This window comes from Conger conger, chromosome 4 (genome assembly GCF_963514075.1).
Source record: "Conger conger chromosome 4, fConCon1.1, whole genome shotgun sequence".
NCBI classification, from domain to species: Eukaryota; Metazoa; Chordata; class Actinopteri; order Anguilliformes; family Congridae; genus Conger; species Conger conger.
The window spans coordinates 6,442,087-6,464,014 of record NC_083763.1 but is presented as its reverse complement, the minus strand read 5'-3'; the positions used below and the strand labels follow the sequence as shown (position 1 = coordinate 6,464,014).

The 21,928-nt window shown below is 44.8% G+C and overlaps 1 protein-coding gene and 1 long non-coding RNA gene across 2 annotated transcripts; both read left to right on the top strand.

The window, feature by feature from the left end:
• Window positions 1–2,627: 2,627 nt before the first annotated feature.
• On the top strand, window positions 2,628–3,710 carry LOC133125988 (uncharacterized). Its single transcript, XR_009708493.1, has 4 exons — window positions 2,628–2,747; window positions 2,910–2,993; window positions 3,281–3,362; window positions 3,557–3,710. It is a non-coding gene; the product is annotated as an uncharacterized LOC133125988 (long non-coding RNA).
• A 2,558-nt stretch (window positions 3,711–6,268) lies between these two features.
• arrdc2 (arrestin domain containing 2) lies at window positions 6,269–11,267 on the top strand. The gene is made up of 8 exons (XM_061237234.1): window positions 6,269–6,707; window positions 7,591–7,660; window positions 7,873–8,020; window positions 8,142–8,244; window positions 8,392–8,648; window positions 8,951–9,113; window positions 9,243–9,397; window positions 9,736–11,267. Exons 1-8 carry the CDS (start codon window positions 6,434–6,436, stop codon window positions 9,787–9,789), a joined length of 1,224 nt encoding a protein of 407 aa, XP_061093218.1. The 5' UTR covers window positions 6,269–6,433; the 3' UTR covers window positions 9,790–11,267.
• The last annotated feature ends 10,661 nt before the right edge of the window (window positions 11,268–21,928 follow it).

The window sequence follows — 21,928 nt, the reverse complement described above, 5'->3', positions numbered from 1 at the left end:
AATGGTGGCGGCGGGGGCGCCCGAGCTGGGTGCTCAGCGCTGCCACCATCGACCATGCCTGCTGCTGGAGGCGACCAGAGTGCTGCACCACCACTGGCCCCCTCCTCAGTTGACACTGTGCGCGCGGTGCAGGACCTGTGGCCGCGTAGCTGTGAGGGCCTCGATGCAGACCAGCGGCAACAGCTCCGCGCCCTCCTGAGTTGGGCTGCTCGGTGCTGGATTTCAAAGTCATAGTCATGCAGGGCTTTCATCCACTGAGCCACCTGCCCCTCTGGCTCCCTGTAGTTGAAGAGCCAGGTGAGGTCAGTCTGTGACAGGAAGCCCTTCCCATAGAGGTAGGGCCTGAAGTGGTGCAGGCTTTCCACCACATGCTACTCCCAGTGGGCCACGCCCGTCCTGAGGGAGGGACAACTGGGACAATGGAGATGGATGGCAAGGATTGTCTACGGGACAGTGAGGGTCGGGCACTTCGGATGTATGTTTGACTTGTGTGCACAATCTAGTAATGGGCAGCACGGATGGTGCAGTGGGTAGCACTGCTGCCTCACAGCAAGGAGGTCCTGGGTTCGAATCCCCATCGGCCGGGGCCTCTCTGTGTGGAGTTTTCATGTTCTCCCCGTGTTTGCGTGGGTTTCCTCCGGGTACTCCGGTTTCCTCCCACAGTCCAAAGACATGCAGGTTAGGCTGATTGGAGAGTCTAAATTGCCGATAGGTATGAGTGTGTGAGTGAATGGTGTGTGTGCCCTGCGATGGACTGCCGACCTGTCCAGGGTGTATTCCAGCCTTTCGGCCAATGTATGCTGGGATAGGCTCCAGGCCCCCTGCGACCCCGTTCAGGACAAGCGGGTTCTATTGTCGCCTGCGGGTTGGCTAAAGGCACAAGCGGCGTGCCACTCGTATAGGCGACCCTCGTCTATGAATCTCTCGATAGTCTTTCATGAACAGTCTGTAGTAGGACGCCTGGCTCAGGATGCTACGTAGCTCCGCTACGTCACGAGGGAAATGCCAGTCCCTCACCCCAGCAACCTTATTCGCGTTCGTGGCCGCATGCCCCAGGAAGGTCGTCTCTCACCTCAGCAGTTTGAACTTTTTGGAGCTCAGCCGCAGCCCTGCGTGGCGGATGGCAGCGAGGATCTCGTGGCGATGGTTCATGGTGTGGCCAAAGTCTGTCACGTGCACCAGCAGCTCGTCGAGGTAGACGACACAGTGGCTCTGGGAAACATCAATGGCAGCCAGAGGTGGCTCAGTGGATCAAAGCCCTACATGACTATGACTTTGAAATCCAGCACCGAGCGGCCTGAATCAGGAGGACGCGGAGCTGTTGCTGCTGATCTGCATTGAGGCCCTCACAGCTATGCTGCCACAGGTCCTACACCGTCTCAGCCGAGGGGGTGGCCAGTGGCGGTGGTGCTCCATCAGCAGGTGTGGTCAATGGTGGCGGCGAGGGTGCCAACGCTGGGCGCTCAGCACCACCACCATCGACCATGCCTGCTGCTGGAGGCGACCAGAGTACTGCACCACCACTGGCCCCCTCCTCAGTTGACACTGTGCGCGCGGTGCAGGACCTGTGGCCGCGTAGCTGTGAGGGCCTCGATGCAGACCAGCGGCAATATGATATACGACACAGTGGCTCTGGGAAACATCAATGGCAGCCTCTCCATGAGGCATTCGAAGATGACTGAGGTGTTGCACATTTTGAAGGGCATGACTGTGAACTCCTGAGTTGGGCTGCTCGGTGCTGGATTTCAAAGTCATAGTCATGTAGGGCTTTGATCCACTGAGCAACCTGCCCCTCTGGCTCCCTGTAGTTGAAGAGCCAGGTGAGGTCAGTCTGTGACAGGAAGCCCTTCCCATAGAGGTAGGGCCTGAAGTGGTGCAGGCTTTCCACCACATGCTACTCCCAGTGGGCCACGCCCGTCCTGAGGGAGGGACAACTGGGACAATGGAGATGGATGGCAAGGATTGTCTACGGGACAGTGAGGGTCGGGCACTTCGGATGTATGTTTGACTTGTGTGCACAATCTAGTAATGGGCAGCACGGATGGTGCAGTGGGTAGCACTGCCGCCTCACAGCAAGGAGGTCCTGGGTTCGAATCCCCGTCGGCCGGGGCCTCTCTGTGTGGAGTTTGCATGTTCTCCCCGTGTTTGCGTGGGTTTCCTCTGGGTACTCCAGTTTCCTCCCACAGTCAAAGACATGCAGCTTAGGCTGATTGGAGAGTCTAAATTGCCCATAGGTATGAGTGTGTGAGTGAATGGTGTGTGTGCCCTGCGATGGACTGCCGACCTGTCCAGGGTGTATTCCAGCCTTTTGCCCAATGTATACTGGGATAGGCTCCAGCCTAGTAACGGGTTGTGCAGTAAAATTCGCGTATTTAGATTAAAGCAATTTAATAATGTTGCATGGAGAACTCCACTTATGCAAGTCTCAAGCGCATTCACGAGCTTCAAACGCGTTCACAAGCTCATGAAAATTAGGCCTGATCGGTAAAGGCCGCGGACATTCACGGCCCATGTTTCTAGTCTGTTTCTGTCAAGTCTTGGTCCCCTGCTGCAGCCGAGACGGGTTAACGGTGAGCCAAGGCCCGTTAACTACCGCACCACATACGCAGACCACTTCCAGAGTCCCACTTCAATTGATGACGTCAGCAGCACAATTACTCCAGTCCAGGACCGCAAGAACCAACCAGAGAAGAAACTACCTGGCTCCTCTTCCAAATATGTGCTCAGTAAATACACTGTGCAACCAGGTCAGACATATTTGAACAAGAAGACAATCTCTTTGTGGCAACTTCACTTGATTTTTCAACAGTGAAAAAAATTTCTATTTACATACATTTACTGCCCTAAATCTGTTGAATTTGAATTTGTGTTTGTATTGTAAGTGTTTCATCTGTCTCATTGGCACAAAGATCCAACAGTACAGACCCGATCATCCTGTCCAGTCAGCATACAATGATACGTACAAGTTCAGCTGATGTGCTCCACCAAAGCAGGTCATTCAGAAATCATTGATTTCTCAATGTAATCAGTTATAAATAATGTTTATTGTAGAATGATTTAACGATTCCTTCTGGAAATGCCAATCAAGGGAAATACATTTGCCCTGAACTCATAATAAAGGGGCAGCCTGTAGCCTAGTGGATAAGGTGATTGCTCCAGTGGGGATTGTCCCCTCTTATTCTAATCAACTGTTAGTCACTTTGGATATAAGCATCAGTTAAATAACAAATTATTTATTGATTATTATTATCATTAAACATTTTGCACATGGTCTCCATAGGGTCCTGCGTTGACGATGGAAGACCCAGAGAGGATTAAGGAGCGTGAAACCCACCTACAGTGCTCATTATAAACAGAGTGAGGTATTGGAAATTCCTTATCAGTCTAACAAGCCTTTTAAATCAATTACTTTTTGCTGGGTTGTGGAGGGAAAAGAATAACTGTTTTCCTCTCATAGAAGGGGCACGTCCAATGAACTATTAATTTAAATTTACCATTCCTAACATTTTAATTGATTTTAATTAATTTATTACTTTGTGTTTTAATTGTTCCACAGCTCAGAAGCAATAAACCAAACACATGAACATCAGTTGATTAATCTTGGGGGCCAACAAGAAAATTGGAAAATCTCAACCACTGGACTGGACTAGCATGCAGGCAGACTACCCCCCAGTGAAGGACACAAGAGACTCACTTCGCCCCGGAACTACTTCAGCTGGTACAGTGCTTACCACAACATTATTGTTAAGGGTCGTTTATAGTTCAGTGACAGTGTCGCAAGACCGAAGACGCAGCACGTTCATGAACGTTCTATTGTCGCCCGCGGTCCTTGTCATTATGAAAAAGTATGAACCAAATGTCGCTGTCGTCTCAGGCTCTGTACTTAATCTGTGAATGTTAGCAAGCTGTACTATGGCTGATACCTCTTTTCATCTTGTAATAATGCACTTCTTTTGTCATCCACAGCTGAGAAGTAGCCACATTCCTGCTCATTTCAAGAGGGGATATCTCACAACAGACTATAAGAAGATTCATACACAAAAGCATCCTATCCAGAACGTGATGGCTCGTGTGCCCTTTTAAAAAGAATAGAAGCCATCTTATCACTTTATGTCAAGTATCGTCACTGCACTACGATCCTGGGAATCTTTTGGACCACACCTTCTCTGCACAGCCATCTTGCATCACACACCTTTGATTACATACCCTTTGGCCTTAGCCTTCTTACTTTATTAAAAACAAGTGTTACCGTAATTGGATGAGCCTCTTTTCTCAGTTAGCAACTGTTGTTAAAATGTGCCAACATTTCCGTGCTGTGGGTCTGCACAGGACCTGAGCTAGTTCTTTTTCCATGGGTGTGGCCCAGATGGATGGGGCAAGGCAGGCAACTGTCTGGGGCCCTGAGCATTGGGGGGGGGGGGGGGGGGGGGGCCTGAGGGCTGAGTTTTAGGAGTTTTGGGTAACATCGTCACAGGTGAGGTTGGTCTGAAGGGCCTCATGGGGTTTTCTGTGTTGGGCCCCCCAGTCTCTACAACAGGGGTGCCCATCTCCTGTCCTGGAGGGCCGGTCTGCAAGCTGGTTTTTGTTCCAGCCGGTTATCTTAATTGATTTTTCGGACAGCTCTAGAAATGATGTTGGTTCACTCCTGTACTTGAGCACAGGAAAATCTTTAGGACACACTTAGCAGTCTGCAGCTGTAGCTGGTGCATATACAAATCATTATTTAGCTAATTAAGAGCATAAGTTTGGCCCTTGCTGTGCACCCGTGGTCTCCGAACCAGCCCATTCGTAAGTAAAAAATATTGTCGCGTTGCAGTCCACCAGATGGCGGTCTAACTGCTCCGCTCCGGGTGAATCTGTCTGTAGAGCAGCGGTTAGCATAGCCGCCTCTCCCCCTGCATACCCAGGTTAGAGCCTCTTCAGACACCTGGCATTTACAATATGTTAAATAAGATTAAATAAAAAGATCATTTTCATGTTAAATTAACTGCATTTATATACCATTTGTATCACGCACGCGCACGTCGTAATTAGTCATAATAAGTCATAATTAGTGCAAGTAAGAGTGTCTGCTAATTGGTGTAATTAAAATTATAGCCAACTACACAAAGAGCACATATTGTATTCCACTGCACCATATTAAGCATGGCACTCTGCATGTGCATTCTGAGAATATGTAATGATTACACAGAACAATTATAACTGCCACATATGTGTTACGTGACCTGCAGTCAGATTATATGAAATTATAAAGTACACTGATACAAATACCAGTAATCGGTGCTATTGCTGCACTCCTTGCCTGTGATTAATAACGATTTTACAAAGACGCAAGAATACAATGAGATGAATCATATAAAGACAATAGCCATATTATTAATACAGTATGTTTTCAAATCGTTTCTCGCTGCGGCCAATAAGCGTTCAACTCGCAAATGACAACTGTGCTCAGAGGTACAGTTACTAGTTCCACCGTCTGCCTCCGGAGTGAACTTGACTAAACCAACACCACTACGTTGCACTTATTAGCCACCAGGGGGCAGGCTAGATCAGATGACTGCAGAGCACACACTTAAGTGAAAATCATCCCCCTGTATAGAAAGCCATAGGATTAGTTCAATTTTGACAAGCCGTGTTTGACCACAGGGAGGCGATATATTATATGTGGGTGTTTTTGGGAACAAAGAAAGTTATTTTTCTGAATGGTGAATTCTCAACCAATTCTTGCAGTTAAGATGAAACCACACAAATTTTCAGGAATGGTATATTATTATTCACACTACTGTGTGAGTGCGTACAAACGCATAACACATACATGTTAAACACACATAAATACAAGAACATCGTAACCTATGTTACAGTACCCTGTAACATAGTCTTTTCATTGCTTAAGTTTTGACATTCTAGGAAAACTAAACGAATTCCCAGAACCGATCGTGTCTTCGGTCATTTCACTGCTCCTCAATATCAATTTAATTTCTACGCAGCATAGACTTGAAAACAAGAAAAGTTCGCGAGCGATCAAAAGTTGGGGTAAACAACTCCACTCGAGTAGAAATGCCCAATGGGAGGAACTTTCGTGTCCCGGGGCATGCTCAGTCAGCTTGTTTTCGTCAGAAGAACCTGCAACGATCAATCACCACCAAGCGGTGCTAGTCCCACTCGCTATCCACACCCAGCGAAGATGTTTATTAGCTAGCAACAATCCACGGCAGGAGGACTTACATAATAAATTCATAGGGCCCGCCCCTTCAACATCGTGCATAAGGTACTCGGGCGAGAGAACTGTTCTTCCACTTTTTGTTTGCCACTGCGCGCACAAGAACACTCGTTAACACTGCTATAATTTCAGAAAGTGGAGGAGCACTTGATTTCAAGCAGGACATCATCATTAATTCCCTCCGTTTGCATATCTGAAATATCGCACCCGAAGATGATTTTCGACAAATTGAAAAAGTTTTACGTCCTCTTCGACTCCCCAGAAATCGACACCCCTCCCGTGTTCAGCAGCGGGGATGTGGTGTCCGGGAAAGTGGTCTTGGATCTTTCGGGGCAGAGCAAAGTGGAGTCGTTGAAGTTGCACGCCGAAGGTTTCGCTAAAGTGCATTGGACTGAGTCTCGGAGCGCCGGTGCGAGCACTGCCTACACTCAGAACTACAGCGACGAAGTGGAATACCTCAACCGGAGGGAGACGCTCCTGCAAGCAGGTCAGTCATTCAATCACAACGCCGCAGCTGTAGGCTCTCCTATAGGTTGCACTGGGACCGAACCCCAGAATGAGAATGTTCAGGAACAGCTGAAGTGCTTCTCGAAACAATGGAGGTCTTGTTAATTGTTTAAAGATGGGTTAAAAAAAAAAAACTTTTCCCTTAAGGTTTTTGTTTGGGATTCATACAAATTAAGTGAACAATTAATTGTATCCTATATAAAAAGTTTAGGCTATGTAACCTGTCACTTTTGAGAAGTTATTTACGTGGTTTGAAAATATCCTTAATCATTTTGAATAGGTTTCATTTCGAATCTTTTGTTTCGGTTCTTGTAAATTTGTACTTGACCGGTTTTGGTGTGACTTATTTAATCCCATACATTGAAATTTATGACTTAAAATATCCTTAAACCTTTGTTCTCCACTGAGAGTACTAAAAATAATTCTACGTGCAAACGATTTCATTAAGTCTTCAAGTAAACGGCTTATGTTCTGAAAGCAAGCTGACTTCACGTTGTATGGTAATCGCTACTAGGAAATTGCAGAAAAATATCTGGGTGTTTTGAAGATATTTGGTGGCTCTGGACATTGCCTCGGGGCTCAGCTAGTGACAAAACAAAATGTTCAGTTTAAAAGGAACTGCCTCTGAATGCAAATGTGCAGGCAACATGAACCGTGTGGTTAAGGATACAATGGTACTGAAACAAAGAAATATAGCGTATTTAGTGTAGCATTGACAGTCTGTGGTTAATTAATCGTGCATGTTCTTTCCTTCTTGTTTGTTACGTTACGATGGGGTAAACCTCTAATGGCACAAAGTTTGGTTTGCTCTAGGATCTATGAATGAAGTTGCTAATGGCTGATGCATTTCTTTTATTTAATAGATAATGGTGAAATGACGGTTCTATCCGCTGGAAGGCACGAGTTTCCCTTCAGCTTTCAGCTGCCTGAAGAGTAAGTATGTTACACTTTATTCTGCATGAAATGATTGCAACAGAAATGCATTCTAATCTAGAAAAGTTATGGTTCAAAACGGATGCGAACCTTTCTTCCTGTCTCGAGAGCAGCATAATGCATTTAGACGGCTTTCAAGTGTATAGGAAGTGTCCGTCTCTCTGTGTTGCTTTGAAATATCCCGCTAACATGCATTCTGTGCTCGCCATCAGGACCCTGGTGACCTCATTCGAAGGAAAGCACGGCAGCATTCGCTACTGGGTAAAAGTGAAGCTCCACCGGCCTTGGACCACGGTCAGAAAGATCAAGAAGGAGTTCACGGTCATCGAGCCCATCGACATCAACACACCGGCCCTGCTGGTAAGTTTGCTGCCCTCTCCCGATTTCATTTTCCCCACACCGTGTCGCCCGGTCGTTTAGAATAGCCGCTCGTCTTTTTACGGAATGGTCACTCATCCGCATCTCTTCTTTGTCTTGTTAGGCTCCCCAAGCTGGCACAAAGGACAAGATGGCGAGAGTGTGGTACCGCAATTTCGGGCAGGTGTCCGTGACTGCTAAGATCGACCGGCAGGGGTACACGCCAGGTAAGAATAAACCTAACTTTCCATCCCGTTCTACCACAACCTCAGCAGTGTGAACCAGAACGACCCACCTTCTCCTCTTGCCTCTCCTCTAACCGAGCGACCCCCCCCCCCCCCCCCCCCCTCTCCTTTTTTTCCCCTTCCCCACAGGCGAGGTGATCCCCGTGTTCGCGGAGTTCGACAATGCCACCTCCCGCTCCGTTGTGCCCAAGGCCTTCATCACACAGACCCAGACCTTCATCGCCCGCGGCACCATGAAGCAGAAGCACGCCGTGGTGGCCACGCTGTCCGGGGACGCCGTGGGGGGCCGGCGCAGGGAGACCTGGCACGGGCGCGCCATCAAGATCCCCCCCGTCGGGCCCTCGGTCCTGCACTGCCGCATCATCAAAGTGGAGTACATGCTCAAGGTCAGCATCTCCCCTCACGACTTTCAGACACGGGTCAGCAATCCAGGACAGGAACGGCCGTTTTTAGGGAAGGGTGTTGCATCTAGGAACAGTGGTTTTTAGGAGGAGTATTGTATCTAGGAACAGCCGTTTTAGGAAGACGATTGTATCGGCTGGGTAAAATTTTGTAGTCCCATATCGTCAGTGAAGCTGGGCGGCGAGAGGCTGAATGTGGACGTTGCCATTTATTGGGGCTGTTATGGCTAAAATAACTGTTCTAGAAGAACGTGTTTCTGACCTGCCCATGTGCCCTTCCCTCACAGGTGTGCGTTGACGTTCCCGGGACGTCCAAGCTGTGTCTGGAGCTTCCCCTGGTCATGGGCACCATCCCCCTCCATCCCTTCGGCAGCCGCACCTCCAGTGTCAGCAGCCAGTACAGCGTCAACCTGGAGTGGCTCCGCATGGCCATCCCGGAGCAGCCTGAGCGTAAGTGTCTTCCTCCTGCACGTGCGGCCGACGCTACGCTACGCTACGCTCACCGGACCGGTTTAGCCGACGGGGGGAAACGAGAAAAGGCCCGTCTAATTCTGTACCCCTCTCCTCTGTCGTGCGCAGCTCCTCCGGACTACAACAGCATCATCACGGAGGAGGAGGCCGAGCAGAACATGACCCCTCCCCAGGCGGAGGAGGACCTGAGCGGGGTGCTCGAGCGCCCCTTCTTCACCTACGTCCAGGAGTTCCGCTTCCGGCCCCCTCCGGTGTACTGCGAGGTGAGTCCACTTCCATCCCGCCAGCCCCCCCCTCACGACCAGGACCTTAAGCTTGCGCATGAATCGTCAGAGCTGACCGAGTTTGCATGGTCAGCTTGCGTTTTTTTTTTTTTTGATAATTGCTTAGTCTAATCAACTGTAAGGTCCCTTTGGATAAAAGCGGCAGCTAAATTACTGTAGTGTAATTGAGTTACGCTTTGACATGCATATACTGTACGGCCCAGGGTACAAGGAGCAAGAAGAAATTGATGCTACCGGAAATGCTCTGAATTGTGACGAACGCGGTTCTCTTCTCTGGACCCTTTCTGAACGTTTCTCTCATTTTGTCCCCCCCCCAGGTGGACCCGCATCCTCAGCCCCTCCACATGAGACCGCGCTGCATGACGTGTTGAACAAGAGAGCTGCAAGCGATGACCTGACAAGAAATTAGTAAAAAAAAACTAAGAGATTTAGTTTTTTTTTCTCCTGGTTCTCTCTCCAAAAAACCCTGGGAACTGATCTCGGGGAAATTGCCCCAGCTTTGGGTCCGACGGAGAGCCACGGGGACGGGAGCACGAGAGTGGACGGGACCCGAGTGTGGGAAGTTCCTTTCCTCGAACGGAAATATACGAACATTTTCACGAATATACGAATACAGACTTTCCCCCCTCATCCTGTCTTCCTCAGAGACGGGGGCTCCAGTCGAGCCCTCCGTGCTGCGTTTTTACCCCACCGGTGGTGTGTGCGTGGGGGGGGGGCGGGCAGGGAACGGTCATTTTATAGGTGGAGGTGGAGAAAATGCTTTTAAAAATAGAAAAAACCTGTGGCCTTTAATACTTCTTTTTTCTGCAGATGAACCAGTTGCCTGTCCAAGGAGCCACATGCTGTATAGGGTTTACAAAAAGATTATCATCCCCTCCACCTTATCCCCTCAGCCTAAAAGTGCCTAAACCTGCATTCTTTTTTTTTTTTTTTTTTTTTAACCAAAAATGTCTGATTGTCACCCCTGTGAAAGTTTCAACAGTGGGTTATGCAAGCAAACAAAACCAAGAATGGGTCACATATCTAAGTGATGTGATTTTGATTAGAGGCAGAGGTGGCAAAGACGGTCTAATCAGGAGGTAGGCTACGTAGGGGAAAATGAGAGCAAGGGAAAGTCTAGAAAAGCTTAATCTGAAAACGAGTGCACAGCACTGCATGAGATATGCTGAGATGGGCTGAGAAGCGTCTGGCGAAGGGAGAGGCTGACTGTAAAGAAACTCGTGTTTGTAAAGCATGACGATGAAAAGAGAAGTTGAGCACGTGTTGAAATCTTATTCTCGTGCATCGACTTTTAACACAGTGAGGACAATATGCTGTAATGGCCCCACGCTCCACACGTTCCTCAGTGAAAAAGGGGAACCAAGATGTTCTGATGTTCTGATGTTCTGCTTGGGCTTGCCAAAGATTCTAGCTTTTATAAATCACTGTTTACACTTCTTGGCAGTGGAGCGGATAAGAACTGTAGTAGTTGCGGCGGAAAATGCCAAAGCGAAGCTACCTTTTTTTCGGAGCGCCCAAAGTGGGAATGTCCGAGCCATGTTACTGGTGCACTTGATTTGATACAGGTGCCTTATAAATGTGTGGTTTGACTAGTACAGGATAATCAATGGTACACAAAGCTATAACTTGATGATGATGATGCCACTGAAGTATAATGCTATACATTCCAAAACGTTGAGGCGCCTGGTCCTCTTCACCACATCGTTAAGTTACTCACCTGTTGTGATGGTGCATGGCATTCATCTTGAACTGAATGTATTTTATATTCTTGTTATGCTGAATTTTTCTTTTTTTGAACTTACCAAAGATTTGTACTTTTATAATTTTCTAAATAAACCATATAAAACGATATCGTTTTGTCATGGATTTCTTTGATTGAAAGAATTTTCTGAGATTGCATAGGGGTGGTGGCGACCAACACAGTTATTTAATTTTCCAATGTAAATAGTTTTTCTTTTCTCAAGACATAGCTGACATGTATTTAGAATGTATGCCCCAATCATCTTAATGAATCCATTCGTTTTTTTGCCCATGAAGAGCTGAAGCCAAAAATATGCTATTGAAGGCATTGTATTGTTTCTTGCACCCAGTTCTAGTAATATTGATCTTTATAATGGAAACCCCTAGTAACCCGTGGCATACTGCAACGCAATGAAGCACTCAGAACTACGTTCTTAAATGTAGCCGCTGTTTTTCTGTACACCTTTGCACATTATATTACGGCTCTATTCATGAGTTCTATCACTATTTATGTCAGATTGTGCTTTATTGTTCAGTTATTAATCATGATTGCAGCATATGAATCGGCCTGTATTTCATATTCCAATTTCAACAAAAGGTCGGTCCGTAACATTTAATGTGGATGCATTGTCCCATTTTTTTCCATATGAAAAATCGGACAATATATCCACATTAAAACAATATATTCACTTGAAGACATTTACTAAGGTCGTCTCTGAAAAAATTACTTTAAATAATCATTTTTAACCATTTTTTTAACCGATGAACTTTTCCTGCTTCTCTCAATTTTGCCCACACGTCACAGCCAAAGCTCAGAAAAGCATTGCCTTTTAACCTATAACTCAAAGCTATACAATAAGCTCCCATCAAGGTGAGGCTATGCAAAGTGCTGGGAAATGTATGAAAATGCATGTGGGACCTGGTCTGACTGCCAGCCTACATAAAAGCTCCTTGCACTCGATTGCCCATTTATTACATACAGGAATCCTAACAACATCCTAACGTGCACTTAAGATGTTATATAACAGAGAAACATTGGCTAATGTGAGCAAACATATGCACAATATTATATAAAAGCAACCGATTTATTGGCACGGCCGGCATAATAAGTGATCTGACATGTATGCAGGCAAACACCTACACAGGAGTTTTATGTCAAGATCTCCAAGTTTTTGACGTCGTCGTGAGCAAGTTGCGTTTATCACATAAAATCTGATATGCCCACCACGCCTGGCCTTTGACATTCTGCCAATGAAAGCATACCTGCTAACACAAAGCATGCTGGGACATTTCAGGAAGCCTTGACTGTGTTTGGGTTTGGAACAGGAGAGCCTTGAATTTCACTGAATGGCCAACATCACCAACATATTGTCTTTGAAAACATAAATGTCTCACTCGGTTTTTCTAAACTTTTTTTTTGTTTTGTTTTTTTGTTTTTTGCTTTCATGCAAAACAAGGGAAATAAATCAGTGAAGAATTAGTGTGGTCACGTTGCAAATAGAGTATGTATTACATTACATTACATTACATACCGCATATGTAACTGCTGAGAAATAGGTTAAAGCAATGGAATGATACGTGCCGTTTTACATGCAAAATAAATGTATGCTTCACACAGATTAATCATTGCCTTTATTTGAATGAACTGACTTGATGACTCATACATACAGACTCATCCAAAACACACACCTATCAACGGGAAACCAATAGGTGTACACACTGACTGAACATGGAAGTTAAGCGATCTTAGAATAAGTATACCTAATAATAATAATACATTTATCATTTTTCATCTGCCATTCTTGGGTAATGTGCCGAATGAGAGCAGTCTGTGAAGTGTCTTCAGCAAGGCAGTCTGCAGCGTGAATGATGTGTACTGCTAGGCAAATTCCACAGGTAATTACAATATGGGGACAGACCAAAATGGAAAACATATCAAACAGGCTTGTCCTGTGTTGTTCGGCTAATCTACACACAATGACAATGGCACCTCACGGCCTGTGAGAAAACAAAGAAGGGCGCTTTGTCAATTCCCAACAATACGTTACATAATGTACTGCTGTCAGGAAGGACCTGCTTGGTGTCCTCATGTAGGATTGCTGCCGTTGCAAATGGTAAATGGTAAATGGTTGGCATTTATATAGTGCCTTTATCCAAAGTGCAGTACAATTGATGCTTTTTCATTCACCCGTTCATACACACACCAACGGCGACTGGTTGCCACGCAAGGCACCAACCAGCTCTTTTGATGCTGTATCAGTGATGGTGAATAAAATGGCGGGTCTGGATTGCGGATGTAAGGTCGGATCTAATTTCCACCAAAAAATCGCGAGTTAAAATAATGTCACTACATCGGCCTCTCCACTGTATGTATTCCACAGCTTAATTGTTTGACTGCCATAGTCGTGCTTTTCTTGAGCATACTGTATAATGTGGCATTTATGGAACACAAAAGGACTCCACAGTGCGGCCGCGTGCCACGTGTCTGCAGGCATTCGTATGCTACACCGCCTGATTTTTACATTACATTGCATTATTGGCATTTGGCAGACGCTCTTATCCAGAGTGACGTAAAACAAAGTGCAAAGTGCATGCCCATAACCAAGGACAAGTGCGCTGAAAGACATTAGCGGGAAGTACCGTTTCAAATGCTACACCAAAGATAAGGACTTCGGCCTATTTGATTTGAACTGACAATGGATTATATCTAAAATCGTTTTTATACAGCACAAAGCGATATAATTATTTACGTTTAAGTAAGAACAATAAACACCATACATAATTTGCGATTTCATTAATTAGCTTATTATCTGAAACAAGCAGGTAAATAATTAGTGAAATCAGGCGGAGCGAATACCTGCAGGCGCTGCGGCCCGCAGGACGGGGAGTCGAGTAGCGCTGCCGTCTGTTAAGGAATTCGACAACTTGACCTCACGTCTCAGTCTGTTGCAAAGTCCCGGAGATTCCCCGGCTCTTTCTGACGCCCTGCGTGCTCTATCGACAGGAAAGTCATTAGAGGAAATGAATGTGCAAGTTAAAACTCACGACACTTAAGTGCTGAAAAAGCGAAACCAAACGTAGTGCAGACATATGGAAAATGTGTACTCAAAGTCACTAGAGAAAAAACTAACATGATACACAGGGCTGAGATGGTATATCTTTCTTTCTTTCTTTTTTTTAGATAATCCATTCACATGCATTATATAAAGAGTATTTTTATCTTCTACCTATTGGGGTTACTATTGGGTATTCTAGGAAACGACAGGACCAATTTTTCATCGCATTAGCATGAAAGCGAAAATGCTTCACTTTCGAGACTGACCGCATTAATCTCTGTCATGCTTCAACTGATGACAGGCAGAGCAAGAACCTGTAAAAACGTCACACTTCCATGAGCCGTAGTTTCATGTACTAATACTGATAACATGGCAAAATAAAGCAATATCAAACTGTTTCGTTTGTGCTCCTTAGGTGTAAGGTGGGGGAAAGACCGACATGTTTCAACACATCTTGCAGACACATTTTATTTCACATTTTATTTAAAAAAAAACTGACTCGATTATATATAAACATGGCAGTGACCCGTCATAACTGAGATGACCAAGTTTGATACTCCTGAAATACCGACGTGGCCAGACTTAACTAAAAAAATAGAAGCCCTCACAAACCAACATGATTTATGAAACCTCATTTATAGAGAGAGAGAGAGAGAGAGAGAGAGAGAGAGAGAGAGAGAGAGAGAGAGGGATTACGTTACCTACAGGAAGTACCTCGGGTTCACTGACTGACTCACAGACAATGTCTGAATCACTTGTCAGGTAGCTATACATGTTGTTCTTATTGATTTTCATAAACAACCCTGCTGAAAAAAAACAACTCAAGCTAGGTTTTGAAACAGCTGGTAGCTGGTTGAGCAGTTCAGACCATCTCCATTCTCAACATGGTTTGACCAGCTCAAGCTAGGCTTTGAAACAGCTGGTAGCTGGTTTTTCAAGCTGGTCATAGCTGGATTTTACACTGGGGAAGTTTACACCTTTTTAGTTTTCAGTGTAATGTAAATGAAGAAATGTAGAAATCTAGCCACACAGAAGCCTGTCAGCAGACCTTTTGTTGGCCTGTCTCCATCCTTTTCAGTTATTTATGGAACCCACTATCATAGGTGTTAAAACCCACAGACAAAGAACCATTTGCCCCACAAAGAACAATAAAAAAACCCCAACAACTTACAGTTGATTAGACTAAGCAGGCGACAATCTCCACTGGAGCAATGCAGGGTTAAGGGCCTTGGTCAAGGCCCAACAGCAGTGCAGATCTTATTGTGGCTACACCGAGCTTGAACCACCAACCTTCCGGGTCCCAGTCATGTACCTTAGACACTGGGCTACAGCCTGCCCCACTTGAACTAGATAGGGTTCTTTTATAGAATCACAGGGTTCCTTGTGGAACCATTTTTTTCTGAGAGTGTAGTGCCACAAGGATACCTCAAGTTTGGACTCACTTGTTCACAAGTGTAGTGTGCTGTGTCCCTTGCTTGTGTGCTCCGTGCAGTTCCTGTAGTTGTTCTCACCTTGGCAAGGATGGCAAAGATGCTCGTCTTAATGCATCATTTTTTTCTGTGAGACGGATACAGGCATGCAGACCAATGGCCAGCCTGTAGCTTAGTGGCTAAGGTACATGACTGGGACCCAGAGGTTTGGTGGTTTAGTCTCCGGTGTTGCCACAATGAGATAGGCCCTTAGCCCCACATTGCTCCAGGGGGGAGTGTCCCCCTGCTTAGTCTAATCAACTGTAAGTCATTTTATTGTTATTAAACCCCTTGCAGATCACCACATAGACTGCAAGGAGCTTTGCTGCTCCTCAAGGTTATTGGCAGGAAGTCACTTATCCTGTTTTTCCTCATGTTTATAATATTTTTTATCAGCTCTAGACGAAAACCAGAGGTTTGTGAGCTCAATGGGGAGCACAAACTGTTTTAATAATGTTTACCGCGTTAGTTAAGCAATCCCTTTGTTAAAATCCCTTAGTCGTCGGTCATAATTGCCTTGCCAGAAGGCTCTTTAAAGCTAACATGACTCAACTGGAATTCTGGCATGGGTTTGCAAAAACAAAATACGTATGTACCAAAATTATTTTTTCTTCTTCTTCAAAGGAAAGCAATGAACTATTATATCCTGAGATATGCACTGCTGTTTTGGTGATCTTTTTAAATATTGATTTTCATGTTTCGTTCTTCTTTGCGCCCCGGAGATTACGTGTGGCTTTTTTTTTTTGCCCTGCGGGAGTGTCAGTGTTTGCTTGTGGAAGCTTAGATCCAGGGTCAAAACATGTCACCGTAAGGTGGAGTGCTTGGCTGATACTGGATATACCTGCTGCCACACTGCTTAATGGCTGCGCAAATATTGTTTGTTATGAGCATACCAAAGCCATAAGGTAAGGACTTGGTATATATGAGCTTGTAAAAATCGCAGACATAAGAATGAGGTGTGCTCAGTTTTCATACGGGTTTATGTGAACCCTGTGACCCGCCACTGGATCCACCGCTGCCACAGATGGAAAGTGATCAGGACCTGCAAGATATCTTTAATAAATCTAAGGTCCAAAGGTCTGAAGGAGATATACTTTATTGAACCCCGTAGGGTAATTTATCCTCTACATGTGACCCATCCTAGTTAGTTAGGAGTAGTTGGCAGCCACAGTGCAGCACAAGGGGAGAGCTGTGTGGGGTTAACTTTGCTCAAGGGCCCAACAGCTGTGCAGATCTTATCATGGCTACACCGGGGCATGAACAACCAACCTTCTAACTATCCCAGTCTTGTACCTTAGCCACTACGCTACTGGTTTCCCCCTGTTCAAACCTTTATCAACACACCACTGATCAGTTAGACACGTTGTGTCTTTTATTCCAGCATTTAAAATGACTTTCGCACCGATGTTTCAGAAGTACAGGAAAGGAAGTTGTACAGTCAGGTCAAGAGCGTGGAAAAAAAAAGCTGTGGCAACTTCTCCCCCGCCCCCATGTGCCTTACGACCCGAGTCATCTTTTTAGCAGCTCCCTGTAGAGTACAGTTTGTCACTTCCGTGGCACTCAGGTTTCAGTCTGGCGAACCTGACATTCAGAGGCAGCGCTTGTGAGAAACTTGTTGACTGTACCCATGGGGATCGGCTGTCTGTAGCCCCTGGAAGAGTTTCATGGAAAATCAGTACGACTTCAGAGAAAGGCCAGCCTGACAAGGAGACTCTTTTAGCAGCACCATCACTACAGCGGGACCCCACCTTTTTGGTACGTCTGGTACTCAACAGTGCCCAAATATAATCCATGAGGGCTCAGGAAAACAAGTTGAATTACATTTTGTAGTGAACAGGACAGCCAGCATAAAAAAAAAACACAAAAAAACCTTTTTTTTCCGTTTGCCAAAAATGGTTCCCACAAACATCTGCTCCTTGCAAATTAAGCCCAAATCCTTATTTTTCCATCCATTTCCATCTTCCATTGAACTACAGAAACTAGTTTTCAGTGTTCAATGTTCTTGACTGGCTGAAGTTAATAGCGCATAGTATCACGAGTAACATTACGCCTGGAAGCGACAGGAGTACAGATCAGCTCTGAGGTGATATATGTTACAGTAAGTATAGAAATTATGCAGAAGTCTGTGCAGTTTGATCTTAGGTCAGTTATTTTATTAATCTAATAAATATTAATCTATTTTTTACTATATCACAAACCATCACTTGCATATGTGCAAATAATCAAGTTAAACTGAATAAAAGTTACAATATTACTGCACCTGAATACCTCAGATGTAGCTCTTCTACCCACATTTTCACATGTTATGCACCATACTGGTATCATCTTCCGACAGCATTGGCCAAATTCTCCCTTTATGTACCACGGCAGAACAAGCCTTTTATTTTTGACAAACAATTAAGATGGAAAAACTACAATAAGTAAATAAAATGTGCTGTTATTCCCCTCTTCATTGTGGGTTCTTTCTCTTTCATAAAACCCTACGACACGGCCTACTTTTTTTTATCTTCTCCTCAGAACGAAAACAAGAAGTCGACGTCCCAAGCCGTTTGTCTGCATTAGCATTATCTCATTATCTGGGTGGTACTGTAAGGTGGAGCTTTCCTACAGAGGAGGAGAAGTGGAGTTTTCCTAATTATTTTCCTTAGTCCTCCAGCCAGCAATTCCTGGGCTGACCATTGGGGGGTGCATGTTTCCCCAGGGAATCAGGGAATGGGAATACCAGCATAGGAGATTCGTTGGGATAGCGCTTGAGATTTTCGGGGAAGATACTAAATCAAATGTATAAAACATTGATTTTCATATATTACATATTGGGAAAAAAAACTGATAACACTATATACATATGGCGTAAATCTAAAAAAAAGAACTTCACTATTTCTATATGTCTTGGGTGTTCACAGTCATAACCAACATGCATATCTAACAGGAAAATAACAGCAACGCCATGGATATCCTGTTCAATAGAGCTCGGACCTTCTGGACGTTCATGAAATGAGTGGTGTGTGGCATCTGCGTCTCAGAGAAATGGAATGAAAATAGGCAAGCAACTGATGTACAGCTTGCATTGTTTTGTGTCATGTATGTAACTTGAAACTATCCTCATAGCATCGTCTATTCAATAAAACAAGAGGCGAATGACCCAGACATTTCCCAGCTAATAAATATGTGGATTTGCAGAAGGCACAAGTGAGGTTTTGAAGAAAAACCTCTCAAACCATACAATTTCTAATGTTATTTTTCTCAACAGAATCCACACCGGGATAATATTATCATCTTGATCTGAGAGTCCCATACATTCAACACACTGCCTGGACAAAGTGGTTTTGAGCTGTGTGTAGGGGAGTGGGTTATATAACTGTTTCACGACTGGCCTTCTCAGAAACAGAACAGAAAGCACTATAAGACAGCCCTGGGGGTAGAAATGGGGGAACTCTATTCTCTTGGCTGAGAGAATTCCTATGTTGAGACCGATCCCAGGGGAGGGGAGCTGTCCTGGTCACTGACGTCTTTCTGCGCAGAGAAGTAAACAAAGCAAAGACTGCTGTAAACAAGCAAGCTTTTCCATGTCAACAAGATCTCAGTAACACTGACAAAATGGAGAGTGGAACATATCTCTTTCTGCACATGAAAAAACCTAAATACAGTAAGAATAGAGTGGGCGATATAGATATGCACTCAGTGAGCACTTTATTAGGAAGACCTGTACACCATCTTGTTGATGCAAATATTTAATCCGCCAATCATGTTGCAGCAACTAAATGCAGACATGGTCAAGAGGTTCAGGTGTTTTTCAGACCAAATGTGAGAATGGGGGAACAAATGTGATCTAAGTGACCTTGACCGTGGAATGATTGTTGGTGCCAGGGTGGTTTGAGTATCTCAGAAACGGCTGATCTTCTAGGAATTTCATGCAAAATGGTCTCTAATGATTGCAGGGAATGGTGCAAAAAACTAAAACATTTGTGCATTACAACAGTGGTATGCAGAAGAGCATCTCTGAACACACAACGTGTCAAACCTCTATGTGGATAGGCTACAGCAGTCTAAAAATAAGTCTAATAAATACCTAATAAAGTGCTCACTGTAGAAAGGAGAGAGAGAGTGTGTGTGTGAGAGAGAGAGAGAGAGAGAGAGAGAGGAGAGAGAGAATTAATTAAAATGAAAGTTAGATTTATTTATCTATTCTGAATGTTTATTGTATGTTTATTACTTATAGTTTGTCATTGCCTATTTGTTATGTTTGTTATGTCTGGGTATGCTTTGGCAATGTAAGTATACTCTTACCATGCCAATACAGCTTACTTGAACATTTGAATAGAGAGAGAGAGAGCAAGAGTGAGCGAGAGATGGAGAAAGACAGGGAGAGGGAGAGAGAGAGAGAGCAAGACAAGATGGAGAGAGTGATAGGGTTAGAGGCAGAAACAGAATCTGAGTGAATGTGAGCCTTTGTGTGTTGGCTATGAAAAGAGTTTATTCCATCTCAGTCATAATGGTTCCTCCATGTGTTCGCCCGCAGTAAGACTGGAGAGAGAGGCCATTTTCTGCAATACAAAAACAGAACATACTACAACAACAACAAAAAAAACCCCCCTCTGTTCCCATCCCTGGTGTAAAATCCAGCTTTGACCAGCTTGAAATACCAGCTACCAGCTGTTTCAAAACATAGCATGAGCTGGTCAAACCATGTTGCGTACAGAGCTGGTCTAACTGGTAAACCTGCTAACAACTGTTTCAATACCTGAGCTGTTTTTTTTTTTTTTTCAGCAGGAATTCATCCTATGCATAGTGGCATTAAGTTTCCCTTAGTGCCAATAAACACCTATAATTAAAGTGACATAGCCGTTGGCATTTTAATACACACATCAACTGAACCTGAGCTGAAGAATGTGCAGCACTTGTATTGATGGATGACTGATGATGAAAGAAGAGAGGTAATGTAGAGCAGACTTGCTGAATAAGACAAATACAACGGGAGTCTGTTTTTGTGTTCAGGGAGCAGAATGTATGCAGTGACATGGTTCACTGTGAAGGCCTAACCTGTGTTCCTCCCCTGTGTGAAGTCCATTCCCTGCTGAAAAACAACGGCTAAAGCTGGTAGCTGGTTGACCAGTTAGACCAGCTCAGTACTCAACATGGTTTGACCAGCACAAGCTATGTTTTTTCAGACAGCTGGTAGCTCGTATTTCAAGCTGGTCATAGCTGGATTTTACACCAGGGATGGGAACAGAGGGTATTTCTTTTTTACTAGTTCATTTTTTGTACTGCAGGAAATAGCCATTTCACTGCTGGGTCAGTAGTAGTTCAGACCAGCTCACAGCTTGACATGGTTTGAGCAACTCAAGTTATGTTTTGAAGCAGCTGGTTGACCAGCCCCCCGCTCAGACAGGCTACCAGCACTAACTGATTGATTAGCTCATACCCAGCTTCATGACCAGCTTGGCCATGCTGGTTGACCAGTTCATACCCAGCCAGACCAGCTTCATGACCAGCTCAGCTTTCCGGCTAGCCGAGCTGGCATAGCCGGATTTTACAGCAGGAACAGTGGGGGGACAAATCCTGTATTCCTCTGTGACCTTTCTGTGACCAGCTGTTTGGCTGACACAGCACTTCAGGAACAATGGCCAAGGCAGTCTGGACAAGGCAGTCAGCGCAGTTAACAGCTGGCAACCGGTTTCCCTTCTTGATAGACATATGAGAAAATGTTGACAAGCAAGTTCTTATTTTTCTCGTGCTGGAAGATAAGGTCACCCGGCCAAAGCTCGGGTTTTGGCAGCGTTGCCAGGAAGCATATTTATATGAAGAACAATGGTGTTTTTCAGTGAGCCTGTGCATGCAGAAAACAGGGCCCATGAGTGCCTCAGAAGGTGCCACATAATATGCTTCAAATGATCAATTATGACTATCAGCAGGTTTGCCATGTAGGCCTGTCATGCAGCCTCTGGCATGATATGTGATATTATTCACCTTAATATCACGTCCCCCACGCTCCTTCTACAAATGTCACCCCACTGCTGCTCGCAGATTAGAGAAAAAATTATCAAATCAGTTCACTTGACATACTTGGTTTTCACTTGGCCTTCACGTATCTTAACAAAGTCATATACTAACCTCAGCTCTGCTTACATGATTTTCTTTGATTTGGCTCATCTATGTGTAATAATAATAATAATAATAATAATAATAACAATTCCTTGCATCTATATAGTATTTTTCTCACCAGCCGACAACTCAAAGCGTTTTTA

What these genes read in the sequence shown, in the direction of transcription:
- arrdc2 (XM_061237234.1), top strand. Translation starts at nt 6,434, where the DNA reads ATGATTTTCGACAAATTGAAAAAGTTTTACGTCCTCTTCGACTCCCCA. An exon ending in CCGGCAGGGGTACACGCCAG is followed by an intron (nt 8,245 to 8,391) that starts GTAAGAATAAAC and finishes CCTTCCCCACAG; the next exon opens with GCGAGGTGATCCCCGTGTTC. An exon ending in AAGTGGAGTACATGCTCAAG is followed by an intron (nt 8,649 to 8,950) that starts GTCAGCATCTCC and finishes CTTCCCTCACAG; the next exon opens with GTGTGCGTTGACGTTCCCGG.